General features: G+C 41.1%; 1 protein-coding gene across 1 annotated transcript in view; it reads right to left on the bottom strand.

Annotated features, from left to right (window-relative positions):
• ACAD11 (acyl-CoA dehydrogenase family member 11) overlaps positions 1-22,621 on the bottom strand; it is a 728,164-nt gene that overhangs the window by 101,491 nt on the left and 604,052 nt on the right. Inside the window, exon 15 of the mRNA XM_069648691.1 lies at positions 9,922-10,007. Coding sequence (XP_069504792.1) covers positions 9,922-10,007 — 86 coding nt within the window. The remainder of the gene's footprint in view (positions 1-9,921; positions 10,008-22,621) is intronic.

Here is a 22,621-nt window from a genome sequence, read left to right as displayed (position 1 = left end):
ACTGAATAATAAGAGCGTAGTATTCCGACCATATCTTGCTCTTTCTTTGCTGGTGTGAGATGGCTGGAGCAGAGGTGCAGCATTCATGAAATGTATAGCTACAATTCAGGAACACAGGTAAATTGTGAGGCATCCCAAACATCTAGCAAAAGCCAGCTGCTGGGCAGGGCCTTTAATAGTAAAGCAAGGAAAGATTGCCGCTCAGACTGCTGCAGGAATACCAGGCAGTCAGAGTCGTGGCCCAGTTCTGCTGTTCTGCAAATGCTGATACCATTGGCCCTTGATTTCTTGTTGTTTTAATGTGGGGCCCCAGAGCCCAGTTGAGGCATCGTTGGGAAGTGCACAGTCCACAGACCCAGTGGTGTTATCTATAATATACAGGGCCCCTGGGAGACTAATGGTAACGCCAACTGGGATCTCTAGGGCGAATAGTGGGGGTGTCGTTCCTGGTGGTCTACGGGGCCACTACGGGCTGGTGGACTTGTGTTCATGATAAAGGGCTAAAATGGCATACAGTGTTTTTTTCCTTCTGTCTGTGGGAGTCATGGAACAGTTGTCAAGAACCTGGAAAAGTCAAAGGCTGAAGAAAAAAAAAAGCTTTGTCTGTTGTGTCCTTCAGTCAATGAAATAAAATATGGCTACACTGGAACAATGCTGATTTGTGGGGGTTGTTCAGTGAGCGCAGTACTGGTCATATACGACAATGCCTAATGTTTGCAACTTTGTATTACAGTTTGGTTCAGATGAGTGCTGATATATATGTGGTATTTTAAGATCAACATGGGTATTATTTTCTTCCGAAAAATACTCACAAGCTGGGCTCTCTTTTGTATCTCGATTAATATTCGGTCACTGGAGGTTCATGCGATTATGTAATTGTTGAGCAGTTGGTGAGCATTTTTTAGAAGCGAATCATACCGTTGATGATCTAAAAATTGCTGTACTCTGGTAATTCAGGACTGAAAGCCAGGAGGACCTATTAATTCAAATGTTCATTACATTGACAGGTGGTTTGCACAGACATCCTGGTCTCACGAGTCAATAGCCCAACTATCAGACTTTCACTCTTTCCACCCATAGACATGCAGGAATCACAACATTTAGACCTGACATTTTGTATACATGTTTCCAAAGCCTTTCCCTGGCATCTGAGTGACACTGCATCAGCCCCACCAGACTCTCATATGCTTGTTGCCAGGCTCACTCCAGTCCAGCACAGAGGCCTTTGAGGGCCCCTATTCTCATGTGAGACCCTGCCTTTTCCTTATGGTTTTCATCAAACACAATCCTCATATGGTATTTGACACATAATTACTTTCTGAGCTCACAGGTCGAGTGCCTAACACAGGACTCTTTGTGCCCTCTCTCTTTCAGCCTTTTCGAAGGACAAGCCTGATATATGGATGATTGTGCCACCTATTATGCCGGAAGCAAGTGCAGACAAGTGCCTGTTTGCCTGAACGACATGCTGCTCTGCCGGACCGGACTATGAACTTTGCTTCTTTCTTTTTTTCCATGGACTAGCCCCGTCCCCAGCTCCCAGAATTCCTCAAAAGGGCCGGGCCGCGCGCACCTGCGCGCGCGCTCCAAGCAAGTGCAGACAAGTGCCTGTTTGCCTGAACGACATGCTGGTCTGCCGGACCGGACTATGAACTTTGCTTCTTTCTTTTTTTCCATGGGTGAGTACACGAAGCAATTGGATCCAACGTGCATTTAAACTACTTCAGGACTTTATACAAGCTTTTATAAGCTTTTAAAACGTATATTTTCTTCCTTTCTTAGAGTAGCACCGCCCCCAGCTCCCAGAATTCCTCAAAAAGGCCGGGCCGCGCGCACCAAGCAAGTGCACCAAGCAAGTGCAAACAAGTGCCTTTTTGCCTGAACGACATGCTGCTCTGGCGGACCGGACTATGAACTTTGCTTCTTTCTTTTTTTCCATGGGTGAGCACATGAAGCAATTGGATTCAATGTGCATTTAAACTACTTCAGGACTTTACAAGCTTTTAAAACGTATATTTTCTTCCTTTCTTAGACTAGCCCCGCCCCCAGCTCCCAGATTTCCTCAAAAGGGCCAGGCCGCGCGCGCCTGCGCGCGCGCACCAAGCAAGTGCAGACAAGTGCCTGTTTGCCTGTTTGCCTGTTCGCTAGGCGCTGGGGCTGGAGGCGGGAGGCTGAAAATGTAGTGATTTTGTTTTTTCCTCTTAGAATGTTGCGCCTGCAATCTGCGTCATATTCACTACTCGTTTTGTTTTAAGGATCTGTATGGCTCAACAAATGAAAGGATTACTCATGTGAGAGGTATGAAAACATCGCCAGAAAATATATTTCTTTTCCTGAAGTGAAACGGTTCCGGTTGCTATCTATGAACGTGCTAGAGTTCTCGAAAACAGCCTATAGTCGGCTGATGGTTGTTAGCTCTAAATGGGCACTTACGTACAGATCAACGAGATTGCTCTGACATATTTCTCGCAATTTGTTTGAAAGCTTTGTTAAAGCTCGCACTTCTTATTGGATGTTCAGTGACAAATCCAAGTTGACCTATGATTTAGCTACATGGTAGCAATAATTACGAAAAACAAAAAAAAAATCTCTTTGTCTTTCTCACCATAATGATGCTGAGCTGGAAAACACTTGATTACCTGCAGCTGCTTAAACTACTGTGAGCGTGCTGGTAACCGTTTATGTTATAGTCGGCTGAATTTACCAGTTAAATGGGAAACTGTGCTCTGTTAATCATTACATGCTGGCTGTAATTGGCTGCACGTTTTTGACTAAATTATGTTCATTAGACTCACATGCATAAGACTAAGTATTCTTTGTGAGAAAATAGGGATTTTGTTTACTTATAGTAATTGAAAGCGTGCATTCAACCAAACACTAGATATTGTGCCTACTCATTGGGTCAGTTGCTTCACGCACCACTTATTAGCTCTCAATACGTACATTAATCACAAACATTCCTTTCAAACAGTGTATCTGCATAAGAATAAAGAAAAAGACCATATGTTCCAAAAAGGACTTAGCTTTAGGCCAAATAGTCTTTAACACACAGAGAAGTACCTTCTTAAAGGCGATGGCGTTGCCTCTGCCACCTTCCCCCAATCCAAGTACAAATCCTCATGATTATGGTGTAGATAGGGAACCACCACAAAGTACCGATGTGGAATTTGCAAAAATGGCAGATGAAATGGAGGGGGTTAAGAGCAAATGGGAGGAAATAGCGCCTCCCCAATCTCAGCTCCTCTTTGATGATGAAGTAGAGGGGGGAGGTCAGCTGAAAGAATCCTCTCAAGATCTGCGCCTAAGCTCGGAAAGTATAGATACTCAAAGTAGTCCCATGGCAGATACTCCTCTTATATTCACCACAGATAGAATAACACAACTGGCTATGATGGGCAAAGAAACAGATATCCCACAAGATGTTAGACTGGGGAAGGGCCTTCCCAAAGACGATAATTTCAACAATGCTAGTAGGGAAAGGGCTTTTATAATAGTTACACTTTGTGAACTAAAAGAGTGGCTTCAGAAAGAAATCTCTAAACAAACGGTGTGCTTGGAACGCATGTATGAGAGAATAAAACTGATGGAACTTCAAAGTGGTAAGGTGGGCTTAGTGGAAGACAATCTAGCAGATGTTGGAAGTGAAGAAATAAACACAAAAGTAGTTGAGAACAGTAAGGATGCAAATATACCACTCAAACAGATTGATAGGCCCACCCCCGCTCTAGGATTAACTCCACACCCCTTTGAAGAATTGGGTGAAATAGGGCAAAACAAAGAGTCAGAATACAGTGATCTAAAATTAGTGGAATATAAAAATGCGAGAAAAAGGGAAAAAAAAAACAGAGTGCTAAAAGCAGCAGAATTAAAAACTGGAAATGCCTCTTCATTGAAATTCCTACGTAATATAGGAAAGGGGTTAACTGGTGAACAAGCAATCGGTGAGATTATTGAAGAGACAAATAAAGAAGCGTCTAAGGAAGGGGACCCCACTCAAAATGGTCCTCACTAGGAAAACTCAGAAATAAGACTGAAGGATGCATTAAAAGGGAAAATCTTAGACAAAAATGAAGGAAGGCGAGGGCCTATAAACCTCGAAATAACAGCTAAAGATTTGATCAAGGTCAATAAAATCGTGAAAAGCACTAATAGGGTAAATGAAGGAAAACAAACAATTGATCTATCTAAAACTCCCTTACAAATTAAGGAAGTAAGAGCAGTCTATGACATCTTTAAACCCTCCATATCCGTGCCCGCAAAACACCAACATATGACTCCCCACAGTGATGCGAGGGAGAGTATATGGGAAATAAGCGGTGACATGGAAAAAGAAGAACAATACAGATACCCTAAAGGTAGAGCAAGACAAACATATGAAAGCAGTAATGAAAAACAAAATGATGGAAATGTAGAAACTTCAAAGGAACTGGAAAAAATGACGGTAGAAGAAAGTGTCAGGAATATAGTAAGGGAGATACTGAAAGAAAAGAATTGGAGCGATCCTCCTTTCGCTATAGGAACTATAAGCGAAGAACCTAGGAATAAGAGAATAGAAGGAGGTAGACAGCATGAAGGGTCAAGGGCTATGATGGAAGAGACGGAAGCATACCCTAACAATGGCAACTATTGTAATTTAAATGAACAAATGAACGGTGGAGGTGAAGGTAACTACAGAGCGAGAGTTTGGAAACTCTGTAAACCCAAATATCCAAACGCACCCGGTCTGATATTACAATATCTTTTTGAAGAAGGAGGTCCAGCCTCCCTAAATAGGAGGAAAATTTTAGACCTCTTCGATGAAATACCTGAATTAAGATTAATTACATCTGAAGATATACAACTCGTTGATTTCATTCATGGCTGGAGATATGAATATGTTAGGCTGGTGATCTACTCTCCACTGGTTAGGAACATTATAATGAAGGAGGCAGATAGCCTCCACAAATATGGCTATGATGTAGGGATATGGGAAATGGAAAAGGAAGTGAGGGAAGATAAAAATGATTCTTGTTGGAACAGAGATAAATTCGAAAGACAGGAGGTCAACCACATAGATAAAAGTGAAAATCTGAAATTAAGGAGAATGGCAGAAGTTCTTGAAGACTCAATTACGCAATTGAGAGCCTTAACCCAACCTCTTTAGGCCTGATTGTATTATAAAAATTTTGAGTTGGAATTCCAGGGGAAATAAACATTTAACAGGTAATGGTGAATTGTGTGCGTCCCTTAAGTTGTCAGATTTTCTCTTCTTACAGGAAACGTGGCTTACTGAGAAGCTTTTGTGGGATGATTTTGTAACCATTTCCATCCCGGCTAAAAAGGGTCTTTTAGGTAGACCTAAAGGTGGAATAAGTATTCTGATAAAAAAGCAGCTGGCTTGTTACAGCTAAAGGAAGAGTGTGACATATTTGGTGAAATTCTTGGCACAGTATGGTCCAGTACAGGGGGAACAAATAAAGAAATCTTCTTCCTGTTAAATGTTTATAGAACCAGGGATTCCGATCTCTCTGTAATTTTGGCCAAACTTTGTATACATCTACATAAATGGTTTGGTAAATATTGTGATGTAAGTATAATACTTGCTGGTGACTTCAATGCAAGTTGTAATTTGTATGATATGGAGCTTTTGGATTGTTTTCTGTCCGACCTCCAACATGTGAAAAAAGCTAAAAGGAAAAAAGTGGAAGGGGGTATGTGGTTGAGTTGGGCTTCAGGTTGGGGGCTGCAAAGGATAGAAAACGACAAAGCTACCTGGAACGGCAGGGGTGTCAGTTCAGAGATTGATTTTATTTTTCTTTCTGCTAACATTTTTGATAAAGTAAAAAATGTTCAGGTAAAAGAAACCAGCTTGAGTGATCATTCAATGTTAATGTTAGAATTGAAATGGCAATTTAACAATCCAAACAGGAGTGACATAAATCTATGCAATCTAACAGCTACTCATAGAGGAACCCGTGTGCGCTGGTCTGAGAAAAAAATGAACGATTTCAATATGTGTATGTCGACGGAATTTAACACTTGTAAATTAGAGGCTAAGATTGAAAGATACTCAGTAAAGGGTTTTCCTGTGTATCTTAAAACTATTTTAGATGCAAATTCCTCACCCAAGCCTAATCTTAATAGAAAGCATAAACACAGATATTCTATAGAAATTAGAACGAAAAAAATGAACTCCGAAGGGACATAAGGAAAATCACGAAGAGTTCGACCTACTGTATGAACGACATTGAAAAAATCAAGAAGCTAAAGCAGAGGTATATATACTAATTGGTTAAAACTAGAACGTATTCATATTACCCAAATAGACGGAGAAAAGATGCTAGAAAGCCTTCGGGGCAAAAAATCCAGGGCCTTTTGGGAACTCATAAATTATAAAGAAGAACTGAATTCGCAAAAGATGGCAAACACAATATCTGAAGAGGTTTGGATTAATTACATTGAGCACATGTATACATCAGAAAGTGCTGTAGAGTCTCCGCAACAACTTGAGAAATGGGACTTAATCTTCACCATAGATACTATTGAGGGAAAAATAAAGAATTCTAACCCCTCCAGAGCCCCTGGACCTAATAAGCTAACTAATAATGTTTTGCGTCACTCCTCACATCTATGGGCCAAGATTCTCTACATCCAATTCCAGGGCATAATTAAGTTACAAACCATTCCAGAGTCCTGGAAGTTATCTTATATGGTGCCAATCTTTAAAAGGGGCATCAGGGCAGATCCTCAAAATTACCATACACTCAGTATAATGGATGCTGATTCCAAAATATTTAGTGCTATCATTTTGGAAAAACTCAATGAATGGATTCATGAAATGAATATACTTGACTACAGAATCATAGGATTCCGTAGAAATATGGGTACGGATTGTGGAGGACTTTTGATAAAATGTCTTCAAACACTCGCTTGGAAATCTTTGGATGCACCTGTATATGTCGCATCCATGGATTTAAGCAACGCCTTTGATTGTGTAAACAGAAATCTTTTGTGGCAAAGGCTTGACAGCTATGGAATCCCTAAGGGGCTACTAAGCATTATTATATCAGTGCACAATGATTCTAAAACACAGATTAGGTTGGATTCTGAAGGCTTGCTGTCTAGAAAGAGGGCATCAGACAACGGTGTATTCTTGGACCCACTTTATATAACATTTATATTGCAGGAGTAGGAATGGCATTGGATGCCTCAGGTTTGGTTGCACCTAAGCTTGGGAAACTCAAAATAAACTGGTTCAGCTATGCAGATGATTTTCTGCTTATAGACTCGACTCCGGCTGGTCTTCAAAAATGTATTACAACTTTTGGTAATTATATGCTGGGAATGGAACTAAATATTAAACTCAAGTAAATCTGTGGTTATTAAGCTTACAAAAGGATCTGTAAAATGTGGTAAGACCAAGTTTGTGCGGAATTGGGATAGCGAGAAACTTATGGTAAAAGAGAACTTTCAATTCCTGGGTTACCCTGTTGTAGCCAATTATAGCAAAATCTTCTTGACAAATTATCTCAATTCAAAAGCCAATAGCATGCTAATTCAAATGAAGAGAGTGGATAATAAGTTTGGGAAATTCTCACTTGAACCTTGCAGAGAATTCTACAGAAGTAAGCTACTGCCCTCTATTATGTATGGTACTGAATTCTGGCCAAAAACGATGGAGTCAGAATACAAAACTATTGAAAGCAAAATCTGGAGATCTATACTATTTTGTTTGCCTAAATGTATTCCTATAGAGGTTATCAGATATAAATTGGGCATACAATCACTTGTTAGCTTGATTCAGTGGAAGAAACTTTGTCTGATGAATAAATGTGAACACTCTAAAGACAGAACTTTGTATTGTTTACTTGGAGAGAATGATATTGACGGATTTATATCTCAGCTTAGGTCAGAGTGTGAAGCCTTACTGCAAGAAATAGGTGCTTCTATGGAACTACTGGGGAAAAATCCTAATTTGGTAAAGAAAAGACTTAAGCTGCTTGATTGGGAAAACACCCGTTTGAAAATTAGTTATTCAAAGTTTTATACTCAAATGCTATCAGCTGGTAAAGGAGTAAGTGAAATGGAAAAATATCCAAAGGAATTTCCGAGTAAAAGAATCAAAGTTGGATTTATGAGATTTCGTATGAATGTGTTGTTGACCAATGAAATAATAAGTGTAAGAACTAGACGACTCCCCAATGATGGATCTTGTAGATTTTGCAAAGACAAGGGAGAGCTGGAAACATTACGTCATCTTATGACTGAATGCTGTGAGCTTGCAGATAAAAGTGAAATGTATTTTAAAGATTTTGTATACAATGTATGGTTATTAAGGGATCTTTTATGGACGAAAATGTTACATGGGGATTCAATGTCCTTGAGAATAAGAGTTTTAGCATTTATAAAACATGTATGTGAAATAGAATAAAAATACTGCAAAATTTTTACGGAATGCATTACAACTAATTTTCAACTCTGACTCTTGTAAAAGTGTAAATTGAAAAAATTGTAAATTATGGATCTATAAGATTTTATAAATCATGAATTGTTTATTTTAAAAAAAGTCTTTTTGTAAAAGTTTGTAAAAACTAAAACAAATAAAGAATAAAAAAAAATAAAAAAATTATGCCGGAAGGATTAGGCAGACACAGATGCGTGGAGAGTGAGGTATTTATTATTATTAAGTAACAGTTTACAGCAGCCCCAAACCTCTCCACAGAGTATAACTGTTCTTTTTCTTCAAACCCAAAGATTCCTAACAGAGAACTCAATGATGAAACCTCGCAGGGGCTCTTTTATGGAATGAGCCTATTACCAGATGCATTATGCTTACAACAGTGTTCAGGTATCAACAACCAACTATATGCATGTCCCCACCTAACTATATACAATCCCACACCCAATGCATTGATGACAGTCCTAAGGCAACAGCTCCCTCTAGCGGTAACAACGGGCAAAGTGTGCAGTCTCTACTGCGCATGACTGCATCAGACAATCATACACCTGGCCTTTTATTATAAAGGCTGCATAAGGTAAGAGCTCCCTCTACCGGTGGTAACAGGCCAAGCGGGCTTCGAACAAACATACATCTGGCCTTTTATCATATAGTATATGATTGTTGAGCACACAAACTCTAGTGGTCTGGCATCCAGATTTACCCTCGTGCCATCGGGTATTGGACTATGTTTACTTGGTCTCCTGTAGTCTTCATCACTCCACAGGTGGGCCTCAGGTTTCCTGTGCATTATTACCTTCGTAGTGTATACGACTGTACTAATCTATATTCCTCTATTTTCCTTAAAATTTGGGGTAGATGGGTGGCATTTACATCCACCTTTTCCTGGTTAGGGCTTGCCTTATTTGTTCTGTCTGGGGCCTTGGAGTGGAGGAGCATGTGAATCCGGAATCCTGACAAACACCCATTCAAATCAAAACTGAAGGTGGCAGTGAGATGGACAATGGAAACGATGAATAGCAGATTCAGCAACTAATGTATATAGCAACCACACAGAACAACATTGTTACATCATCAGGCACTGTTTCAGAGTTTTATTGCCAAAAATATTCGGAGGAAACAAACTCATCAAAAAATATGGGAGGGTGAGTGGGTAAGGGGAAATAAGGAGTAGGGGGTGTGGGGAATAGGGACTAGATAATAGGGAAAGGGGACTTAAAGGGAACCACCATACCTAAATGAGAACTCCCCAAATAAAATGTTTTTAAAAAGTTTGATGGGTTTTTACCGCCAACATTTTTGGCAAAAAACTGAGCGAAAAAAAAACCTGGCGATCTAAAAACAGAACCCAAACACACACCACCTTGGGCTTCTGGCAAGACCAACTACCCACATTTCCTCTTTGCTGCTCGATCCTACTACCAGAACTTTCAAATAACATCCCAAAGCCACTCTAGGCGGCCAATGGGTTGACCACATCTTACCTTCAAATCCAAAAACTTTGAGTGACCGGACGAGCTCCACTCCCGGGGTGTCAAAGGGTACCAGGATCATGCTGTGCTGTTTGTATCTGAAGAAGACAAATGTGGGGTTTGAGGAATAATGCTAGAGATGAAATCAAGTATAACAACATTTCCCGACATACCCAAGTCAGCAACTTGAAGCACACAAATGAGCTGCACAGTTAACACTACAACATGTGTTACTGGTATGACATATTTATCATAGTGCTACCTAGAAAAGAAGTTCATGCAGTGTATACCGCACAATGCATATAATGCCAGGTGAGATTCTGGTTCAATTTGAGAACTGCAGAGGTTAATAAAGAGAGTGGACTAACACAGAGCACATATGAAGAAAAATCGATATTGTGCAATGAAATAACACATAGTCCACCCCCAAACTTTCATTATCCATCACTTGTCATAAGTAAGGATTGTAATCAAGTTGTAGAACGCAATGCCGCCTTGTTTATTTCATTTATTTATTGTTGATTTATAAAAACGCCAGTTGTGGTGCCTGGAATACTCACCTCTAACAATTTATAATATTTAGGTAAAGTCAAAGAATTCATGCTGATCAAAAGGGCTCTCTAAAAGAAGTAACTTTCCAATGCAACATTGCAGACACTGGAAAACACTTGTCTTTACTACTATAAGAGCAGTTCTGAAATTGGGCCAGATTAAAAACATTGTCTCTTTGGGGTTCCTGAATCTGGGGAAACCAAAAGCCCATGTCAGAGCCATCAAGCAACATTGCACTTATGGTGATCAGCTATTAGCGGCACTCAAAGACGTACGTTTTGAGTGCCGAGGTTTTTCTTTGTCTTTCTGCATGTCAGCACAATTAATGTTACATTGCTGCAGGCAGAGCAAATTGTGAGTAATGTAGCATAGCTATGGTCTGTGGCATGACCCTTATGAGGTGAGAAAAGTAGGTAATTGGAAAGCTGATTGCTGAGGGGTAACAATAGCTACAAGAAGGGGATAATTTGATGCATTATCTTTCATTATGTTTGCTTGTCTTGATAGCACAGTTGTAATATATAAGAATTTATTTAGGTTTGCATTACTTTGTATGCTGATAAATGTAAAATAAATGGTCAATTATGCTCTTTTTTCTCAACATATTACTTTAACAATGTATGTGTTGTAGGGATGGTACACTATGTGACTTGTGCACATTTCAAGTAAACTGGTGGTTTTAGCCATAAGTAGTAGAAGGGCCACCCTTTCCTTGTCAAGTACATTTTGACAGATGGAAACGCCCCCTTTGTGTCTTTAGTCCTGCCCTTTAAATAGGTTTTTTATATGAATTTTAATATCAAAAACTGTTGATATCAAAAATCAAAATGCTTTCAAATGTGTATTTTACAGAAAGTGTGTTTTGATATGTTTTGATATGAAAAGGGTATCATTTATATCAGTTTGATTTAAAGTTTATATTAAAATGATTTTAATTTATATTAAAAAAATCTGAATATGAGAGAGCGCGTGTGCGCTGCTGCTTGGTCGAGGGCATAGTGAGTTGTGAGGAGTTAGCAGCGGTGAGTGTGAGGCGCGAGTGGGTTGAGGCCGCGATGGTATGACGTCACAATGTTATATAAAGCAGGCCTTTGATAAGCCTTTGAATCATTTCATGTAAACTTTATATTATTTCTATTCATATAATCAACAAAAAAAAGTGCTATAAAAAATGGTTTGCTATCAAAAATGTTTGATATAAAAAAAGTATATAATATTTTTAAAAAAATGTGATATCTACATTTTTTATATGAAACATTTTTGATATATCGGATTCTTTTAAATATATAAATGATATAGGAATTTTTTAAATCAAAATTAAACTGACATCAAATGTTTTTGGGGGATATCAACATTTAAACAAATGATATCAAACATTTTTATATCAATATTAAAAACCATTTTTAGCTAAAAATGTTACAAAAAAATGTACATCGAAATTTACAAAAATTGATATCTAAATGCTATTGAATTTATTATATTAAAAAAGTGGATATCAAAATTATATCGATTTTGTATATCAAAATAAAAATAAAATGATTAATTATTTTGATACGCCTTTGAATAATTTTATATAAACTTTATATAATTTTAATATAAAATTTGATTGAAAGGGCCGGCTTGAGGCTAGGGTGACACGGGGTGGGCTTTAGAACCCAGATTTACAGCTTTTTACGACAGGGTGGAAAACACAACGCTTTCTGAGCTAACCAAGGCAGATTCAGAAAATGGCGACTATGATCAGCTATAGCTGTGACATGGGGAGAACAACCCCAGGAGCCACTGTGGATTTTATGGTGTTTGAGGGGATGGAAGATGCTCAGGATTTAATGGCATGCTATGAACCCGAATAGTTTTGGGACAATGACGATGTGGTTATGGAGCAGCCATGTCCGGGCGATGCAAGCTCTGAAGACAAGGACTGTGAACCCATGACGCTGCAGGCGGATGCTGCGATGATGCCAGAGACGGATGCCGCCCCCTGAAACCAGGATGAAAACCAAGGGCGTGTGTGGGGGATGGGATGATCCAGGTGGTGGCCGGCACTATTAATGCTTATTGTGTCGGATGTTCAAACCAACATGAAAACACAGGTTATTGTGAAAATAGCCTGTGTATGACTTGTCTGCTGCTGATGGAGACAGTGCTTTTATTCAGTGTGCTTGCATGCCTAAACAAATTGAAAGCCTCTGGGTAACAGTTTTTGTAAGGACGGTCTTACGCTAATGGAGACCGACATGGACATAGCGGCCCGCTTCGCGAGATATTCAAGCAGCTCAGGGGGTCACGGCCATAGTGGCTGAGGCGTGTTTAAAATAACACTTTTACAGATGGTGCTATGGACATAAAATGAATGAAGCCCAGAAGGATGCTCACAAATGTCTGGAACTATCTTACGCGGATAATTCGCTATGTAAAATAGGTTTTGTGTTGAGTCTTAAACGAATTGTAGATCTGCTACACTTGACGCAGCCAATGACACAGCTAAGGATCTCTGCTGGGACTGAACAATGCATATCTAAGACATTATGGGGTATAGAATCTGCGAATAACCCTCTCTTGAAAATGAAGCAGTTTAGACTCATGTGTTTGATTGGGGTTAGAAACATCATTGAGAAAACTGTTCCCAATTGGGAGGGGATAGTGTATATAAATGAGCGCCTAATGGAGTGTAACATGATCGCTTAATGAAGCAGCGGCATGAAATGTGTTTGTGCGGTATTCGCGTGTATTATGGATTCTAAAACCGGGCATATTATTTTTGTATTTTAATATGAATATATTCTGAATAAAAATTCCTGTTTTAAATGCAAATAAAAATCTGTGGTTTATAAAAACTGACTGTCTCTTTATGTTGAGCTGTTACAAGGTAACAAGTCTGCCCTGAATCTGTCGAAAATATATTATGATAAAAGGAGGTGTCGAAGTTATGGAGGGGTTGACAGCCTGTGTCGTAAACTGCAAACTGATGGTGAGAAGGTGTCACGGCGAGCAGTTAAGATGTGGCTTTCAGGGGAGGATACCTAACAACCGGCCTGAAAACCTTTTAAACGACGAATGACAGTGGTACTCAATGTCAATCAGCAGTGGCAGGCATATATTATGGATCTGAGTTAGTTACACGAAGAAAACAATGGTTTTTGATATATTCTAGCCGTCATCAACATTCCATCAAAATATGCTTATGTTGAGGCTTTGAAGAACAAGGCTGGCCACAGCATGGCGATGGCTTTTAAGCGCAGATTTAACAAAGGCAGGCTTCCCGCGACACTAAAGACAGATGCTGGTAAAGAGTTTTTAAATAAGCCATTTCAGAATCATCTAAAGCAACACAGTGTGCACCACTCTGAAGTTAAAGCCTCCCTTGTAGAATGTTTTATACGAACATTTAAAACATGGTTTTACAGCTAAAAACACCTGAAGATATATGGAGGTGCTTCCTGCATTTATAAATGTATATAACAATACACATCTTAGATCTATTAAAACCAACCCTGCTGATGTAAAGTCACAGAATGCACTTGAGGTCTGGAAAAAACTGTACGGTGAAAGACTTTTTAAAAAGACGAAATGTATACCCCTTAAAAAGGGGGATCATGTGCGGATTTCAAAACACAAGGCCATCTTTACAAAGGAGTATGAGCAGAACTACAGCAACAAGATCTTTACCGTAGAAGGAGTGACTCAGAAGGAGGGTTTCTATATAACACGCTAATTGATTATTCGGGCAAGGGTTTTTAAGGTGTTTTTTACAGGGAGGGGATCAAGAAAGTCAGTAAAGACCAGAAGCGAGTGTATAGAATCGAAAAAGTCATAAAAAGTAAAGGCTGTGGAACCAGAAAACAATTTCTAGTTAAATGGCTGGGGTGGCATGACAAACTCAACAGTTGGGTGTAATCCGGATCCCTAGAGATCACGGGTGTGTAGCGGCGGTCCAAATGGAGTCTGCATCTTTTTATATCATGCTTCCCAGCAATGCTTCAGCCGAGACATTTACAGGGAAAATGTCCAACTTCACTGTGAAGCTGGCCAAACCTGTAAATCTGGAGGTGCAGTGGACGGTGGTGCTCACCGAAGTTCAGTACGTCCGATCGCGGGACACTAGTCCCGGAGGAAGCAAACTTTATTATAAAATGAACAAACCCTCTGAGGCTCTGGCCGGGTGGATTTCCCGAGGGGCATTATTCAAATATACCGGGACTTGTGAGAGTCATCAACAAGGCCGTATCAAACATACCCGAATATGAGGACACAACGCTACAACTAGAGCCCCAGCAGCGTAATGTTTTTCTACAGGGTCCAGACCCGTCTGTTAGGTTTTCAACAGCGGGGAAATTGTGCAGCATACTGAGGACTGTGCAACACATTGGAAGTAAAGAACCGTGGAATTATACCTGCGCCGACATCAACAGGTATTTTGTATAGCTTATTGCTCTATAGCAATGTTGTGGAGTATCAACGGGTGGGGGATAACTATGCCCCGCTACTTAGAACTGTGGAGATTAAAGGGAACAATAACGATATTGTGACCATTCAATAATACAAACCTGACTATGTTCCCGTGTGTAGAAAACATTTTAACAACATCAACATATAGATAAGAGACGACCAAGGGCAGTTTGTACCATTTAAATACGGAAAAATCTGGCTGCGGTTGCACTTCAGACCGCTGTGGCTGGAAGATTAAGAAAACAGCATTATAATGGCTGTGGTAAAGAACCCCGGTCCCTATATGGAATATTACATGAACCAGGCCGGTTACGGCGATGAGCCATATTTTAGCAGAACTCCTCTCAGGTATGGGGCAGGGCTCAGTGGTATCTTTAAAAGTCTTTTTAGACGCGCAATGGCCTTTCTATGTTGCGGTTTATAATTAGTTAAACCGCATGTGAAAACGGCTGCAGCAATATTGCAAAAGACGTTGCGGGAAGCGTGAGAGCAGCGGTTGCTGAACGGCTCGCCCAACAGAAAAAGAATGGGCAGAACGGATCGGGCCTCATTTATAAACCACGTAGGAGCGTTAAGAGGAAGAGGTCGGCGTCTCTGCTGGACGGCTCCCCGAAACCCACCACAAAAATCAGATCAAAAGCCTGAAGTGCACAGGTGAATAGGAAGAAGAAACATGTTATTTCAAAAAGACACAAGAGCAGCAATATATTTTAAAGAACAATGGCTTTCTTACACAGAGCCTCGGGGGAATGTGTAAAATCGGAACTCAATCTTTTTACAGTGCCCCACAAACCAGCATCGATAACAGTTTCTTTATTGAGGTCTCGCCTCTGGTTGCTCTATCAACATTACCCCCATAGAATTGTTTGTATCGGGCTTGACTGACATGTATCTGTAGTTGAGCGATACCCTTCTGCATCTCACCTGTAAAATAACAATAGCGGATGGAACCGACACAGCGGCTACAGCATGTGCGGGTCAGATTGCTTATCTGATAGCAAGCATGTTTAATCAGGTGGACGTGACGTTGGGCGATCAAATGATAAGACATAGCGACAATATGTACACCTACAGGGCCTACATAGAGAGTCTGTTAAATTATGGCCATGATTTCCAGGATAAGCAGCCACCGGCGGGGCATTTTGACAACACACCTCTGGACGGTGATAACAAGGGATTTGTGAAAAGAGCCTACCACACCAGGACCAGTAGAGTATTTGATTTACTGGCCCACCTACACGCTGACCTTATCTTTCAGGATAAACTATTGATCAAAGGTGTTCATCTTAAAATTAACCTATCCAGAAATAGACGCTTTTTGTCTCATGAGCGGGGACGCCGAACAGTACAAACTAGTCATCGTTTCGGCCAGTTTATTCGTTAAACATGTAAGCGTCTCTCCGAATATTAGACTGGCGCATGCAGAGGCGCTGCAGATATCTAAAGTGAAATATCCTGTGGAGCGAGTCGCTCTTAAAGTCTTCAGCATTCCTACCGGTAGCTGCGGCACCAGTCAAGACAACCTGTTTCTGGGGCAGCTCCGAAAGATAATCATCATGGGAATTGTTGAAACAACGTTGCCTACTTGTGCATATGATAAAAACCCCTTTGACTTCTAACACTGTAACATGAACTATGCAGCTCTGCACAAGGACAGTTCTAATTCCTGCCAAAGCATATACATAATCAGAGAGTACATGGGGCTGGTGGCTGTCACTGGAAAGCACATGCATGATGTAACAGTTTAATTCTATACCTTGTTGGGCTTTGATCCAAGATCCAATAACGCATCAGTGGGTCATTTTAACCTCATGAGGAGTGGAAACCTATGTGCTGATATAAAGTTAGAAAGAAACCTAACTACCACACATTCCCTGCTAGTGTGGAGCGTTTTTGAGATTAACGCGCAAACAAACATACTTTTTGATATTTAATGGATACGCTACAGATAAAAGGATTTTTGCGTAAACTGACACCCCTGATCATTTCATGGTGTGTATGCCAGCGATTTTATCACATGAATAATCAGGGTGCGAGATCACGTGTAATGTCCTTTGATGTCTTACTACACAATCACAACATACAATGACTCTTATTGTTGGGTCAACAAAGTCTTTGACCCTAAGTTGTTTATTTAACAAATCAATTTCTTATTAACATTCTGACCCAAAAAAACAGACATATTATCAAATTAAAAATGTAGTAGTACTACTGTGTACCATCCAATACAATCTAAAGGAATTAACTCATACAATGTACATTTCCCATCATTTGTGACAAAATATTTACATAGAAACGTGTGTTATCCAGAGGGTAATGTCTTTCTGGAGCACAAAAAAACACAGTGTGACATTGAACACTGAACATTACAACGTCTCCAGTAGCCAGGGACACGCTTTTGCTTAACGAGGATTCTAGAGAGCAACCAGGTGTATACCGCCAGCAGCACCAGACGAAAATTGAGAGTAATCCAAGAAAATCACACTTGGGTCGTGTGGAACACGACCACACTTGCCAGCGGGATACATAACAAGGCATGAGCAGCGACTCAAACATTGGATAGAGATGATTCTTTGCAACAATTTGTATTTTACCTACGGAGCTTTACTATGGAAGCATCTCCCACTAGTCTAAAGAGGGACATTCTGCGACATTTACCGCAGGAATAAAATACTGGCGATACCCTACGGACATGGATAACACTTCATCCCACACGTCCAAGTTTCAAGAAATTATTTTATATGGCCGAAACATTATAGTGTCGACAACCTCCATGTTGTAATGTTCAGTGTTGAGTTCAAGACTTTGAGTTAAGTCCTTTGGATTGAATTGGATGGTACACAGTGGTACTACCACATTTCTTATTTGATGATATGTCTGTTTTTTTGGGTCAGAATGTTATTAAGAAATTGATTTGTTAAATAAACAACTTGGGGTCAAAGACTTTGTTGACCCAACAATAAGAGTAATTGTATGTTGTGAGTTGTAGTAAGACATCAAAGGATGTTACACGTGATCTTGCACCCTGATTATTCATGTGATAGTATTGTATACCCACCTGGGCATATCAGGGCTTAGCCAGGTGCCCTTTTTTCATAATTTGTGTATGCCAGCGATACAGGTCCCAAGCGTCTAGCCAGAAATCGCCCGGTTAGCCTGGTGTTGAACACCGATCCTCAGGCCCGTGCTGGAACACACTGGATAGCTTTGTGGCTGGAGGGAGATGTGCTAACAGTGTTTGACAGTTTGGCGCAGGCAACACCCCATATACAGCAGAGTTTTAATGGACTATGCAAAAAGCATTGCAAAATATTTATGTTATATTACTGTACCAGTTCAAGACTCAAGCCGTGACCTGTGGTCAGCACTGTATATTCTTTATCAGCCAAATGTCAGAATGTAAATTGCTGGCGGCTGTTTTGAAAATGTATTCGAGCAATTGAATGCAAAATGACCAAATGGTGACCAGATTTGTTAACAAGATGTTATCTAATTGTATAGATCTCGCAAAATCTTTACAGTGTGTCAAAAATGTAAATGTGGATCGTCTATACACTGATACATGTATCAATAAAATAGTTTTAAAAATCAACATGCCTTGTACGTTATTATACATACTAAATAATGAACAACCAGTCATGTTTATTAATTGAAAACTGTTATTACTAAACAGACATATTTAATACTGAAAGAAAAGAAAAGTTATAGCAGAATATAACGGCGAAGAAACTTATACATTAAACAATGATTGTGGGATGCATTATTCAGATAGCCATATAGGCCTGCTGTGCCCCTGGCATGGTCTAGACATTTCAGAGGCATGCATGCCTGTGGCGGATAAAGAATCCGTAAGCCAACTGGTATTCCAATCCTTTTCAGGGCTGCGTGAGCGGTGACTGCTCATGGGGGTGCTTAATGGGCTATGTTGTTGGTGAGGAGTTGCGGAACCCAAGTTTTTAGCCGCTCCAGAAGGCATTGTTGGGTGACATTACCCACAACCAAAGTCGGAATAATTAAATTGGCCACCGCCTGCATAAACTCGTTCCAGCCGATGGGTGCATTTATTGTAGCGTGGGGTTTCGGTTTGTAACACTTCGTACTAGATTGTGCAAGTTCAAACCCCTTAAAACCCGGCCTTTATAAATAAACTCTCCCCTATCGGTCGACGCGGCCACATCCTTTGTAAGTTGCATCTTACGTAGAAATAGTTCCGCATTAGGTTTATAGCATTGGCTAGGAGCATTTACCACATCAGCCACAACCGGATCTGTCCCCGGTGGGTCCCCCACACCGCTAGATTCTTTAGGCAGCACGTATAAAGTTAAGTTTGTTTTTCTCTGCATCGCTGTGTCGGGTGTGGTTTAAGTATTTGTGCAGAATATTCAAGTATAATGCCGCTTTATCATGCGCCGATAAATCAGATCGGTTTAAAACAACCTTCATTTCCGAGTCGAGGCGCACAGTAACAACTTTCCGTATACCCCTATTCGGAGGGGGTGTGGGAATCGTCAGGTTTTCTAACTGACGCTTGTCCACCAGGTACACTTTATGGGTGTGTTCCATTATTGACCCCCGAGTAAGCTGGTGATTAGCGGTAGAGCTATGCCAATGAGCGATCCTATGAATTCACCGGAACTGCAAGACCACTTTTCTTTTAGCCCTTAGCGATATTTGCTTATTGTGCAGTTTCTTGATAACTTTCTTTTTCTTTTGAACACACTTATTTGACGGTGTGTTAGGGGGATGTGGCCCTTTAAAGTGTTCTGAGCAATCTCTGCAATAGCGGCCACCAAGGTGTCAGAGGCTGAGGCTAGAATGGCTTTGCATTGTTGAGGGGTGGCATATACAAGCATTTTCAACAGCGCAATGTTTCTTCATATGCGTGTTGACATGGTGAAGACGTGACTGGATACTGACGCTATATTGCGCTTAATGTTTTTTAGCTTAATGTTGTTTTTTAAATGTCTTTCTCAGGATTTAAATGGGTAATTGCGGTGGAAATACATATTGGTGCGCAATCTATAATCTTCTAACTTTTTCACAATAAAATATATGCTCAGGAAGTGGTGATGGGAATATTGAGTAAATACCTTTTCTAGTTCGGCGTTCTGACCCCCCCCCTGGTCATCAAATCATCCACAATAATCGTATTCACCACGCTCAGTGGTAACAAATGATCGTCGTTGAGACTCTCTGGCATACCTTCTACAAACTGAAGGTGTTTAAACTGCTGTTGTAGTATGTTGTAAAGAGGTTGCCAGCAACTGTAAAACTAAATAATATTTTAGGGGACATGGGATACCGCAGTGTGGGCGTTTTCTAAATTTATTTGGACAAACAAACTCTTCCCGCAGTTAGAGGGACTGGCCAGCACACACGCGAAGAGAGTTGTAGCCTGGTATCCATAATGACAAATACCTGCGCAGTAGCAAAGTATGTACAGATATCCATGTGCAAGCTTCTCGGGCGAGTTTAAATCACTGCGGATGGCTAGCCTTTCAGCTTCTAAAAGTTGATAACACATTTGCACATTTCTATTTACCGTTCAAGCAATACCAATGCTTTGCCTGTCTCAGGCGCCCTGATCAATGCCAGCTCCATCACTGCACACGCCCCTGATGTCAGAGATCTTATTCCTGACTTGACCTAGACATTCTTGCAGTAACTGAAACTTGCCTCCATCCAGCAGCAGGCACAGCCCTGACTATTGCTCTCCCACCGAACTACAACATACTCTGTTGGGATTGCCCAGTATCTAAACGGGGCAGAGACGCCATCATCCACAAGGACTCCCTGGCATTCAAGACTATCGCGACCACTGCCCTTACGACTTGTGAACTCCTCACGGCCAAGCTTGTACTCTCACCTATGCCAACCATTACCTTTCATGTAATCTACCGCCCACCTGGCCCACTGAAGTCTTTTGTCAATGACTTACTCATCTTCTTACTAACAGTCTCAAACTCACTTCTAACGCCATTGTCCTAGGTGACCTTCAACCTAGGACTGAACAACACATCTGACAAAGAAGCCACTATACTCTCTAACTCGTTCACATCTCTGGGTCTCACTCAGCACATAGCCAGCCCTACACACCATCTTGGGAAGACACTTGATTGACTTATATAACTTAACTGCAGCCTAACCAATGTAGCCATCTCCCCCAACCTCTGATCCGACCACTACACCATCACCTTCTTTTTACCATCTGCCTATGCCCATCCTCCTACCATTCCTCTCCTCCCCCCCACTATCTCTAGATGCTCTTGCTATCTCACAAAAGAGAAGGTCCTACCCATCCTCCTAGCAGACATTTCCCTCACCAAATCCGTCCTGCCAGACACCCCGGCCGACCTGGTCAACAACTACAACACAGCCATCCTAGCCATCGACACCATTGGCCCGCTCAAACCACAGAAAGCCAACCCACTTCACATTGGAACCCCTTGTTCACCCCAAACCTCCAAGCTATGAGAGCTAAGAAGCGTTCTCTTGAAACCTCTTTAAACAATGCCCCATCAGCCACCAACAAAACTTCTTTCTTTAACTTTTCCCAGGAATATAAACGGGCCATCCTCGGGGCCAAAGCAACTTCACTGGTAATAAAAATCTCCAATGCCAAATCCCAATTGCGTTAACTCTTCTCCATCCTATGGGAGCTCGAAACCCTGGTCCTTTCCACCACCACCTTCACCAAAGACAACTTGTGGTGCCAGAACATACAAAACGTTCTCACAAATAATATCTCCACTCGCCAAGCTAAAATTGAAATAAAACAAGCTACTGTCCTTTCCAAGTCTACCACTCTCACCCAAACCCTCTACCGCCACACCCAATACCCTCTCCAGATCCCGACACAGCTTTCAGCTTCAAATGTGTAACAATCAGAAATTGCCAACCTCATCGCCGGCCTAAAACCTGCATGCTGTCAGGGTAATGCATGTCCGGCACTGATTGTGAAGGACAGCTCATTAGCCCTTGTCCTCATAATTGCAGCATTTGTCAACACCTCCTTCTCTAGCTGCTCTATCCCAGCTAACCTCAAAGAAGCGTTGATCACCCCTTTGATCAAAAAAGCATCTCTTGACCCCACCATCCCCACTAACTACAGGCCTAGTACAGCGTCTCATTTCTCCTAAAGAGTCTTGCTTGTGCCGCCTACAGTCAAATGCAAGCCTACTTGGAACAGCACAACATCCTGAGACCAGGTCAGTCAGGCTTCAGACGAGGGCATGGCACGCAATCTGCACTCCTTGACTTGAAAAATCAACTGGATGATATTTGTGATGCAGGCAATCTCACCCTCGTCCTTCTCCTTGACCTATAAGAAGCCTTCGACTGGGTCAATCACAAAACCCTCTGCCACCATCTCATCTCTGCAGCCAACCTTTCTGAGGAAGCCACCAACTGGGTGGCTTCGTTCCTTGCAGAAAGAATTGCTCGGGTATATGCCGGAAGTGCTGCAGCCCACCCCAGCCAAGTCTCCTGCGGTGTCCCTCAAGGCTCCTGTGTCTCCTCCACTCTATACAGCATTTACACCAAACCCCCTTTCGATCATCTTGACTCTCTGGGCATCTCTTTATACTAACTATGCTGATGACACCTAGATCCTTATCCCCCTCTCTGGAATCTACAACCAGGACTCTAGACACATCAACACCATTTATGACACTATTCAAGCTTGGATGGCCTCACACCAACTTTGCTTAAA

Source organism: Ambystoma mexicanum, chromosome 2q (genome assembly GCF_040938575.1).
Source record: "Ambystoma mexicanum isolate Mex_15411 chromosome 2q, UKY_AmexF1_1, whole genome shotgun sequence".
Classification (NCBI taxonomy): domain Eukaryota; kingdom Metazoa; phylum Chordata; class Amphibia; order Caudata; family Ambystomatidae; genus Ambystoma; species Ambystoma mexicanum.
Note: the sequence above shows the minus strand (reverse complement) of the source record. Positions and strands in the feature narration are given on the sequence as shown.